General features: G+C 38.8%; 1 protein-coding gene across 1 annotated transcript in view; it reads left to right on the top strand.

Moving 5' to 3' along the window:
- The window catches only part of ptk7b (protein tyrosine kinase 7b), an 80,547-nt gene that overhangs the window by 51,882 nt on the left and 16,438 nt on the right, over window positions 1–12,227 (top strand). Inside the window, exons 3-6 of the mRNA XM_032553385.1 lie at window positions 4,565–4,667; window positions 4,774–4,958; window positions 7,827–7,974; window positions 11,192–11,322. Coding sequence (XP_032409276.1) covers window positions 4,565–4,667; window positions 4,774–4,958; window positions 7,827–7,974; window positions 11,192–11,322 — 567 coding nt within the window. The remainder of the gene's footprint in view (window positions 1–4,564; window positions 4,668–4,773; window positions 4,959–7,826; window positions 7,975–11,191; window positions 11,323–12,227) is intronic.

The raw sequence follows: 12,227 nt of genomic DNA, 5'->3' as shown, positions 1-12,227 counted from the left end.
ACTCTAATGTCTTGCAAATATTACCACTACAACCTTCAGTAAAGTTTGTGATATTGATGAAAGAAAACCATAAGAAGCCATGTTTTCAGCTCACCGCAATCCATGTGTGGGACACACCTAACAAGTGGAAGGAAGTGTTGAAAACACAAAACGTGAACTTTCTGGTGTGTGTTACATCTAAACAATTTTTTTTAATGCAAAGAAGAGAACAAAACAGTTTTTTTTCCTTTTCCGTTCCTAATCTATTTACGTGAAAATGACTTGATTTTTTTGTTTATAGAAGGGCAATAGAAAAGTGTTAGGTAAATTGTATTAGTAATTATCAAATATTTGTTGTATCATGTAGCCTTGTAGTTACATTTTAGATAATGTTTCTGTGTGTTAAATAACTTTGATTCTATCCTGAGACTTCCCTGGGAAATAGAGGTGACAGCTACTCTCAGCAGCTGTTGCCTTGCAGGACTTCCTACAAGACAGAGGTGTTAAATGCTCCCAGCAGAGTTTTACATGCCTGACAATAAACTCTGCTCTGTGCTTTTTTGTGATACAAAGCCGTTGCTTTGAAGCTATGCAAACGTGCCTTATTCAACACCGTGCCTGGAGAAAGAAAGATTTAGAATATAGATAACATGTGTCTAGAAGTGAATGTTATTTAGCGCTGCAACCATGTGATGAATGCTTTGACTCCACCCTTTTAGAGTTGCAGCGCCCCGTGTGGCAGGGTTTCCTAAAGATCAATAAAAGAGAGGAACAGACAGATGTGTGGCAGAGTGGTTGGAGATTTGTGACTAAAAGCACATCTCTGTCTGCTCTCCTCGCGAGTATAACAGAATCTAACTCTCTTGTCTTTCCTGTATTTGTTTAAATTGTCTCTAATAGGTATTTAGACCTGACAAAAAGGCAATGATTGCACAGCGAGATTGTGTTTCATACAATGGGATTTAAACAGTTTCCATCGTTGTTTTTATGTAGGATGGATATCTGCATAACAGTGGAAGAGCACACCATGCTTCTTTAATGTGGAGCCAAGCAGAAACATAAGGCAAAGAGAAGGGAGCCTCAAACCAAGCCAGGTGCTACCCCACATAGAGCAAGGGTGTCAAACTCCAGTCTTTAAGAGCCAGTGTCCTGCAACTTTTAGATGCATCTCTGCTGCACCACACCTGAATAGAATAATTAGGTCATTAGCAAGGCTCTGGAGAACTTGTCTACACAAGGAGGAGGTAATTAAGCCATGTCATTCCAGTGTTTTGTACCTGTGGTACATCTAAAAACTGCAGGACAGCGGCTCTTGAGGACTGGAGTGTGACACCTGTATGATAGAGGATCTTATTAGTTAAGTAGGACTTGAACTAGTCCTTTGGTGTTTTCCTAATGCCCACCCACTGTGCCAAATGAGAGAGTAAAACGTTGTGCTCCACTGCATCAAATGCAGCAGTTAAATCTAAACTGAAAATAACTACACAGTTACCAGAGTGTGTAGCTAAAAATATATATAATTTAAAACTTTTAGAAGAGCCAATTCAGTGCTGTGTAAAATTTTAAACCACATTGGAAGAACTCTTAAACGAAATCCTTCTATAATCTATTTTTTTTTTCTTTTTATCTGCCCATAAATTGGACATTTCCTTGAAATTATTTTGGCTCTTGAGTCGCAGATTCCTTGTCCGTTTTGCTTTCAGTGACTCAGTCTAAGTGTCTGGCCCCGGGTCCTCGTTGCTGACTTATCCTCCGTTCCCTCCCCCCAACCAAGTTGTCAAAGCTGTTGACCTTGAACAGGAAGAGCAACCAATTGTTATCTTCTGGAGTCTTTATAATTTGAGTACATCTGTAGGCGTGTTTACAAGCCCAGCATCATTATCTGTGCATCACCCCTCACCAGCACATCTGTACACTCATCTCTCGCACCTTAAATGACTCGCTGAAATGCAGAGTGAGAGCACTCACGCAGTTGTTGGGCATCTGCTTTGAGTAGGCTCTAATGAGCAGCGCCTCAGCCAGAGAGATAAACAACAGGGATGGAGGCCTTGTTACTGTAGAGACAGTTTGCTATGACACCTCAGGGTGCAGAGCTCTGCCAGGTTGGAGCGTAATTCTTCATGACAAGTCTTCCTCTAGCGCCCCATGTGACCTCACAGGGGAGCTACGTCTCTCCTTCCTCTCCTCCGCTGTCTCAGGTTGGCTCATGCCATGCATATTTCATAGATGATCCAGGCGTACCATAAAGCCACAGGCCTTAGGAATGAATCTCAGCTCCCGTGGAATGTCTTGCATAAATACATGCACAGCGCATGTACACAAACCCAACAGAGTCGTGATTATACCTGCAAACCCAAGCAAACTCTGTTAGCAACACCACAGCATATAGAGTTTTGTGCTTGTCTATCATCACATAAACAACAGATAGTTGCTGTTTTTACTTGATGTAAGTTGTAAATATTTGTACAGTAAACAAAACAGAGTTGGAAATCCAGGTAGGTGGGAGCTGGTTATGTATTGTGAATAAATCATAAGAGCTCAGTGTAATTATGTTATATTTTAGAAACATTACATTTATTGCAACTATTTCCAGTCCACAGTTATATAGGTACAAATTTAAATCAGATAAGTTTGATTAAATTCAATATAATCATATCGTCACTGTTCATTTTAGTAAACATGTTCCTGTGTGCTGCTGTACAAATCATAGTAGGACTGAAACAATTAATCAACTAATTTTGTAATTGATTGATCATGAACTGAAGTATTGAGACTATAAAACAGGCCATTTGCTGAAAGAACAACAACAAACCAAAACTGTACAATAAATGTCAACATGTTTTTAGGATTTAAAATAAAATCTCCATTGTCTGTAAATATGTTCTACCCAGAACTCAAGTGACAAAGGTTTAGCTTCACCTGGTTGAAAGAAAATCTCCAATTAAGCACCTTTTGTTGTTCAATTATTAATCAGTAAATCCCAAAAATAATCAACAGATTATCCCTCCACTGTATTGATCAGTCAAGCATAAAGGATTAAACTTTTCACATGGTTGAAGTACTTTTTTAGCTGCCGATTCATCCTCTGCTACAAATGATCAAGCATTCACTAAAATAATTCTGTAATTGTGTTTTAGGCAATTACATTATTCTATTTATATAGGAATAATTTTTATGTGTCTTTATCACTTAATACATTTCTAATATTACATAAAACGGCTTAAGTAGTTGAATAAAAAAAAAAATCTGTTGAATGTTCACCCTCTGCTTCTGCCTTCTCCATCATCATGAACTGTTTTTCAGTTTTCACATCTCTGTTAATAAACCTTCATATGACCAATTAAATTATGCATTAATGTTGTGCATACAAATAACACTTGAAATGTGATAGCCGTGGAAATATTGCATTAAAGCATTCCTTTGCAAATGCAATAATGCATTCAGTAGTTGCCGTGACAATGATGGGTATTTGATATACCTCAGATATGCATGGACTGCATGCTTCCCCATCTATTGTTATTCATAGTAAAAATGCAGATTTGTTTGATCGCATGAATAAATGCCATGAAATTCCTCATTTTCTGATGCATTTCCTCCCCCTGGGATTTTCACATTGCTGTACAAATACTTAATTACATTCATGTGATCATTTGGAACTGAAATTAAAATACAAGTGCAATTTATTACACATCTTTTCCAGCAATTTTCCGCAAAATATTAAAGTATTAGTTTGTTTTTCTGTCATTTCAATGCTACATTTTAATGAGCTGACAGTTCCAAGTTATACCTCTGAGTTTACCGGTAATTAGAGAAAAAAAATACAATTTCATTTGATGTGGATTTGAAGGTTGGTATTTGAAGCATGGTTGGTTCAACCTTGTATATAAATAGGAGAAAAATACTTGAATGCGCTTCTGGCCTGAGATTTGCATTTTTGATAGTTGATATAAATCAGCCAGTGTACGGGGTCATCTTTTCGGCGGTAGATTCATGACATTACCTTCTTATTCCTGTTCAATTTGCTTTATTCTTTTCAACAAATGACATAAATTCACCTCCATTTCTCTTTCCTTCCTCCCTTTCATTTCCTACTCGAAGACAACCAATCAGGTTTTGCATAATTCCCTCTGCCATTGGTGAAACATTATCTCCAACCTTCTCTAGAGGTGCAGACATGCTTGAAAATGATATTCTGAAGAAATACGTCTGAAATCTTTTTAAAGTTTTGTCTCACTTCTGCTGTCAAATCATGTTAATTTTTGCCTCGTTGCTTGCTTTCTCCTCTGGCTCATTTTTTGACAGTGCATCCCTTATCCCAGTGAGTCAATGAAGCGTCCTTTAAATGACTAAAAAGCCAAGCCGAAGCCCATCTCACTCTGATGAGTGGAGTGATTCGGTGACGTTAGCAAAACAAGAGCTGTGGTCGCTCGCTGCTGTCACAGTGATGATGTTGCACACCTTCCTCTTCCCCGCTGTTCTCATTTGTGGTGCTATGTGTCCTGTGTTGACAGATGACAGGATGACCACTTAACTCAATTTTTCCTCCTGTCCTTCTCCTGGACTCTGCTTCGTTTTTGCTCTGCAGGGTTGGAGAGTGGTGGTGTGACTCTGAAGGAGCCAGCTTCTGAAGGGGAAATTGAGAACTCGACTCCGGTCATGTTGCGCTGTCACATCGATGGACACCCACGGTAATTGTTGACCTCTGCTTCTACAGCAGGTCTCTAAAGTAGATAAGTGTGTGTTTGTTGACAACTCGTTCCATCCTGAGTCCTGGTCTCCTTCCCTTCCTCCCAGGCCGACCTGCCAGTGGTTCAAAGATGGAGTGAAGCTGATGGAGATCAGCCATCAGACCAACAACAAGGACAGGACTCTGACCATCCAGAGCGCCAGTCCGGATGACAGCGGGGTTTATTTCTGCTGTGCCAAAAATGCAGCCGGCTACGTCTGCAGCAGCAGCAACTTGACTCTCACCATCACAGGTGAGACTTTTTTCCTTCTCACTCTTAAAGAAGTGATGATGAAACTTATTTATGATTCACTTGACATTATTTAAGCAAAAAAGTATAATAACAAATAGTCAAAACTCACAGATACCAGTGGCAGGTTCCCACAAAATTTCAATAACAAAAGACTAGACCAGATTTCTGTCGCTCCCTTTAATGATACTTTAAGGGTTGTAACTCTGGAAGCTGTAACTCAAAACACCTGTTGGAAAATCCCAGTGAGCTTAACATTGAGGCCAGTGAGGACTATTAACTCAAAAACAGTGAAAAATCAATGGAAAGATCTACGTTAGTAAATTTTTCTGTCGGATGCCTTCACAATGCAATAGACCCCCGGAGTCACTTGCAAACAATTAAAGTCTACAAATGCTCATCCAAAAATTCTTATAGCTGCCTATTTTTCCAAACAACAAACATACCTTAATATGTATTAATATGCACAGTTTAAACCATCTTAGGACTGCTGCAGAAGCTGTCATCCATGGTCTTTCTTCTTTTTCTGTTTTTGCTTTTTTGCAACATTTAAATGTTTAAGATTAACAAACAGTATTAATATCAGACAAAACTCTGAGTAAATACAAAAAGCAGTTATCAAATTACAATCTTATGCTACCCAAAGTAACCTGTGTGAACAGTAATTGCCTTGTAAACATAATAACCAGTTGTACCAGCCATGATTGCTACAGCGAGTGTTTCCAGTAACAGACAATGAGTGTGTTTTTTTTATTTGTTTTTTTTTTTTTTTTATCACTCTGGAGGAATGTTGGTCCACTTTTTGGAAAACTGTTTCAATTCATTACAGGGTTTTCAGGGTTTTCACTTCCTCTCAATTGGACTTTGACTATGCCTCTCCAAAATCTCATTTTTGTGTTTTTAGAGCCATTCGGGGATACGCTTGCTGCTTTGGATCATTGTTCTGCTGCGTCGCAAAAAAGTTAATGAGTTTAAGATTAACACTTGATAGACAGAAATTCAGGATTTATGGTTTGTTTGATCTGGAATATTTAACTAAAACAAAAAAAATCTAATCTGTTAAGAGGTAAATACTTGTTCACAGCACTATATACAGTACACAAAAATTTCCAGTATTTTTTTAAAGTGTAATATCTTTTTAGTCATAAAATGTTTTAATTTTTTTTTTTCCAAATTTCATAAAAAACCAGCCCCAGACAAGAGAGTTGTTTAAGGTATACATAAAATTACACATATCTATACACATGACAAAATATAAATAAATCTTTTTATGCAATAATGTTTTGAAAATGTAATTAGAATTAAAAAATGTCCCTTTCTGTTAAGTGGGACTCTAGATCACCAATTTAACAGATTGGCTCATAGTGCTCCAGGCAAACCCCTGAGTTGGAGATAAAGCTGTAAAATCCTAACATTCATTCACATTACTCTTTCTTTTTTATGTGGGAAAAGTCTTGCCTTTTCCAAGTCTGCTGCTGCTGCAAATGAAAGGATAGGAAGTCAGTTTAAACACCATTAGTGATGAGAGGAAGCCCTGAAAGAGAATCTAATGAGATTATAAAAGAGTGTACTTGTACCTTCATTTCCTGCCTCCCACGCAGACTGAAATATAAACAGAAAAACGTGCAAAGTGAATAATAACTTGATATCCTGAAGCGGAAAGATCCCACTGCTGTTTGCTGTTCAGGGAGGCTGTTTGTTTTCCTCCAGAATCTGTTGTTTAACCCATTATGTGTGGCTTTATAGTTAATGCAGCAGCATGTCTGTGCTGGAGAAACCCAACACCCTTCTTCATTTTAATTACCCACCTGTAAGACTCTCAAGTGCTGCGATAACACCTGCACGGGGGGAACAAAACCCTACAAGCTTCCAGTTACAGTCTTGCCGCCGTCTGCCTCTCTAATAGGCGTCATTGTGAGAAAAAGCAAATTTATCCTGTTTTTCCTGTGTATTGAGGCCATCCCACTGATTTCTTGGGTGGGCCAGGTGTTCTCTGACTACACACCTTTTTTGTTCTCAGTTTTTCCAGAACTAACCCTGAGCCTTATCCCAGTGCTCCCTCTGGCACCATTCCTCCTCCTCGTAGGTGTGAAAATTAGAAGTTTTGACCCAAATCTTTAAACCTACTTAGATTTAAGAGTATTTCCATGCTTTGCCTCCTGTATGGAGCTCAGCAGTTTTAAACTTTTTATTTTGAGTACAATATTTCCCCTCCTGCTTGTATTGTACAGCCAATATTTCCTTTGGCATATCAGAGTAGAACAAAGTTTACCCAAGAATGCTTGTTTGGAAAATTATAAAATAATATGCACTCTAACCAGATTTGGGAATCATTTAAATCTCACGTCCAGAGTATTAATACTCACATTCTACATATTTATGAAGCAATGATGGATCTGAAATTGACAAACTGCTTTAAAAATGAGTACAACTTTGCTTCTTTTTTTTTGTTTGTTTGGTGTTTTTTTTACGTGTGCTGTCCAGCAGTGTAGAAATCAGAATTAGTGTCATCTGAGCACCACAGAGAAGTCACACAGATTTACTTCACAAGAGGAACGTTATGGCTTTTACCATAATGCTCCACTATAGAGAATACAAGAAAACACCTTAGAAGTCCGCTTCTACATCTGCAGAGAGAGAGAAACGCAAACAATATATGCACTTAGAACAGCTTCACTGAAACGTACACAGAACAGCCCGATATAGAGGCAACATCTGTGTGTGTGATTATTCTTATGGTTTATCCATATGACTGTTAAGGAGGAAAGACTTCAGTAATGATTGTGAAAGCAATTGTTGCTGCAGTTAGAACCTGTTCTGCTGCTTCCACATGTAAACATGCATATGTTTGTCTGTCTGTCCGTCTCATAGATAAGAGCGTGCCGAAGCCGGTGGTCACCCCTGAGAACCAGGTGGTGCTGAAGAACGAAGAAGCCATGTTCCATTGTCAGTTCTCTGCGGAGCCTGAACCCACGTTGGAGTGGTACCATGAGAACGAGCTGCTGGTTAACAAGTCTCGGTAAATTGCTTCCTCATGTTGTTTCTTCCCCTTCTTACTCATACCGGCTGGTCATCCAGCTTTTAACTCTTTCTATCATTTCACAACACAAACGTAAGCTGCTCCACTTCCTGTTAGTAGAAGCCTTTGCGTTACCCTCACGAGCCTCTCTTTCACGAGCTTTAGACAAATTGCTCATCGAGGGAAGCCAGAGCTGTAACAATGGGCAATCCGCCATACATCACTTGAACAAAGCCTTTCTCTGCAGTCCTCCAATGTTCTCACAGTGAGTGGAAAAAGCCCTCAGGCTGCCGTCATCTCACCAGTGCAGCCATTACAAACACCATTTATTCATATTTTGTCCCACTCCAACCTAAAACTTTAATTTCACTGGGATTTTAATGAAACATAACACAAAGTAGAGCATAATTAAATCCCACATCCGAAGCCAAACTGTTGACAACGACGATGCAATTTCCATTCGGGAGTTTTTAGCCATTTGACATTTTTATAATTATAGTAGTTATTTAGTGAAGAACCTTACAAAAGTACATTTTTCCTTATCGCGTCACATAAGCGTCCCTCAAAAATGTTTTGTCTCCTGTAGATTAGAGATGCACAATATGGCTGAATTATATAATTATTGATAAGTTTTTTTGTATTAAACATCAGAAATGTTGCCATATCGACAACATGGCCTTTTCTGCTTTATCCCCAGTTTTCACTTCATGCCATTGTTTTTTTAAAATTATTATTATTATTATTTTTGAGCGGTTGCAAGGTACAGTGGCAAAACCTGAAACTGCTGCTGCACAAATTACTCAAGAGGTTGTTGCTAGGTAACCAAAGAGTGAGTGAGGTGTTACCACTCACCTTGATTAGTTGTCGATAAAAGGTTGAGCAACTAAAGCATTTCCTCTTTTCTCTTTCATATATTTCTTTAACTAGCTTAAGTAACTACTACAGGAAGGGAAGTTTTTTTTATTTGATTACACAATTATTTGTCAGGATAATCAATGACGAGGCCTGTCAAAAAAAAGTAAATTTTTCTGGACAATAAATTGTCCCAGAAATTATTCCAATAAACAATAATATTGATGCAAATAAATGCAACTTTAATTTTGTCAAGACTTAACACTGGAACACGTTCAACCTAAAATAATAAAACACACAAGACCAAAGTCATAAATAAAATGGATTATGATGTCACTGTAAGCAAAATTGGTCTTCAAAAAATATTAGAATAGAAATTATCAAGCCCATTTTAATTTATCCTGTGATTAATTGATTATTACTTGTTGCAGCAGGCTTATCAATTACTAAAATAATCACTTGCAACAGCCCTACTTTCTAGTTACTCATTTATGTAATAAGCAAAAGGCATTGATGGCACGATTGTAACACAAAATTGTGTTTGATTCCTCTTTAAAATCTACGTTTGTTGGTTGAGGAATTCCCAGGCAGCGTTGTGTTTTGTGTATTCTTGTTTATTGATGTGACTTGATTGTAACGCCAGAGAAATGCAGGTCTGTGTGGCCAACAAAACTGTTTAAATAACCCTCTGCACATTTTGTTTATCGGATGAAGATTGTTTTTCAGATGTTTTGAAATCGGGAGAAAATAGACATGTTTAAGCTCAAGGCCGTTGTGCAAACTGTGAAGCCAAGTGTTTGTTTATGCACAGGACCCAGCAGAGCTATGAGAATTTTTTTTTTTTAAGGGAAAAAAAAAGTCTGTCTTGATTTATTTTCTTGTGAGGTTATTTGAGAGGTTTCCCTCGGAGTGAAGTCGTTTTCATGGTCGTCATGGGGGAAAACGTACTCAAAGTCCCGCAGCTTGTTTCCTTTCCTCTTCCTGAACAACGAAGACAAGATGGCAGAAGTATCGCCCCGCCTCAGGGATTCAGTCAATGCTGGACGATTCTTTTTATAAAATAACCCCAAAAGCATTTTACTTTTTCTTTTATTAGATGTTGTATGTGTTTTTAAACTAAATCCAAAATAACTTTCTCGTCAACCTGTGATGAGCTGCTGATTTGCCTTTAGTGGTAGTATCACATGTGAGATTTCCATCTCACTCTGGCTTAAGGTCAGTCTTTAATTACTTTGCATCCTTTCCATCACTCACACTGAAGCTGCCAGCAACTTGGGTCCAGCTGGCAGCTTTCACCCCCTGAAGGATAGAAGTTTTATTTTTAATTATAGCAGAATGTGGGAATCTTTCCTTTCTTTTACTGTAGACTTGTTCTCAGTGGGATGTTGTTGGGGTTTTTTTCCACTGCTCCTGTGAGATGTTGGTGATTGTTTTTTGTGAATCAGCCCAGTTCAGGCAGGATGGACTTGTCAAGGATGAAGGAATTGAGCTGGGAATTTTCTGCTGATGAGTCTGGGTTTGTTGTGGAGAACCTTGTTGTTGCATGTACTGGTATGCAGGCAGGGCGGCTGTCCAGGCTGCCTGGGCTGCAGAGGCTGGAATTTATCAGCAGTTTCCGGGTCCTGATGAACATGAAAAATAGATTTACATGTTCAGATCTTATTCTCTTTTTCTTTACATCCATCCATCCGTCCATTTATCCTTTGGTCTATGTCTATTCATTCATATCTTCCATTTCTCCATCCATAAATGGCTTTCGTTCATTCATCCATTTGTTCCATCATCAATGTCTTTCTTTTATCCACCTATTCATTCATGTCTTCCAATCGTCCATCCATCCATCCATCCATTGTTCCATCAATCTATATTTTGGTCCATCCGTTGATCCATCCTTAGATAAATACTTTAGTCCTTATCTTTCATCTGTCCATTCATCCTTTTGTCCATCCGTCTTTCCACCCACCCATTCGTGTCTTCCAATCATCCATCCATACATAACTTTCGTCAGTCCGTCCACCCATCCAGTCGTCCATCCACTGTTCCATCCATCTATATTTTGAGCCATCCTTATATAAATACTTTGGTCCATATCTTTTGTCTGTCCATTCATCCTTTGGCCAATCCATTCATCCATCCTTCCTTCATTCCAGTCCGCTGTAGAAATATCAGCAATAAATTCATGAGGAACTTTTGCATTTGCAGTTTTAAAATTGCCCAAAAGATGAACCAAGAGCTCTGAAAACTTGAGTCTGAATTGGTATAAAATTCTCACACCCAGTGTGTGTAGGGGCCCTGGTCAGGTTCTGTCGAATTCATGCACCCATCTCATCTAAATTGTCTGTTTTTATCTGTTTGTTCTCCGCAGCGTGTCCCTGCTGTCCAACGGCAGTCTCCTGATCACACAAGTCAGACCCAAATACACAGGAAACTACAAGTGTGTGGGACGTGGCATCGGAGGATCCGTGGTTACACAGACTGCATCTCTCCAAATAGCTGGTACACACACGCGCACACATTAACTGCAGCTGTTCAATTGGTGACGGACAAAAACCTGTGTTTCTGAAATCTGAGGAGGGCTTATGTTACGCCCTGACCCCGTCCATGGCTCTGCTCTGCACTCCACTCCTTTCACTTAGAGCCAGATTTCCGTGATGATGATCAGATTCCCATAGGGACATCCGGCCCTGCTTGATCCAGTATGCGCGGAAGACGCCAGTGGATCACATTATTTCCAGGTGTTTTCCAGACTTGTTCAAACCTTTGAGCTTTCTCCAGAGTAAACAACACCTGGCAGGCAGAGATCATCAGTAACAAATAACATGCTGGTATTGCTGAAAAGACAATACAGCAAAACACCATGAAAAAGTATCATAAATCTAATCATTTTCCAAATAAAAGTTTGCCAAGTACAGTATGAATTTGTGTTATAGAGTCAAAATACATGAACTTGGAAAAGCTCCTTACAGAATAGTTTTAATCAGCATTAAGCTTCTCATCTTGCATTTTCTAGTGCATGTGCATGCAAGTCCAGCATTGAGACTGAGCTCAGGGTTGGAATTTCTAAGCATTTCAAAGTCCTGATCACCTGATTGCTTTCCTCTTTATCCCAAGGGTCAGGGATTAAAGAGAAATGACTGAATCTGCAGTTTTAACCCACAGAACCATAGATCCATATAAATGCCATATTTCCCAGCTGGCACCACATGGAGTGTTGTGTCACAGTAATATAAAGTCCCATTTCTGCTCCACCTTCTTCATTTTTCAGTGTTTCCCAGGTCTGGATAAGAATGGCAAAAGTAAATGATTGGAAAAATTGCTGTATTTCCTGACTGTATTCCCTCTCCCACTGTTTAAATATTAGTCCTTTTCCCTTCCTGTTTTGGGTCTTACATTTCTCTTTT

The sequence above is a fragment of the Xiphophorus hellerii genome, chromosome 22 (genome assembly GCF_003331165.1).
Source record: "Xiphophorus hellerii strain 12219 chromosome 22, Xiphophorus_hellerii-4.1, whole genome shotgun sequence".
Lineage (NCBI taxonomy): Eukaryota > Metazoa > Chordata > Actinopteri > Cyprinodontiformes > Poeciliidae > Xiphophorus > Xiphophorus hellerii.
The sequence above is the reverse complement of the archived record's forward strand: the minus strand, read 5'-3'. Positions and strand labels throughout refer to the sequence as shown.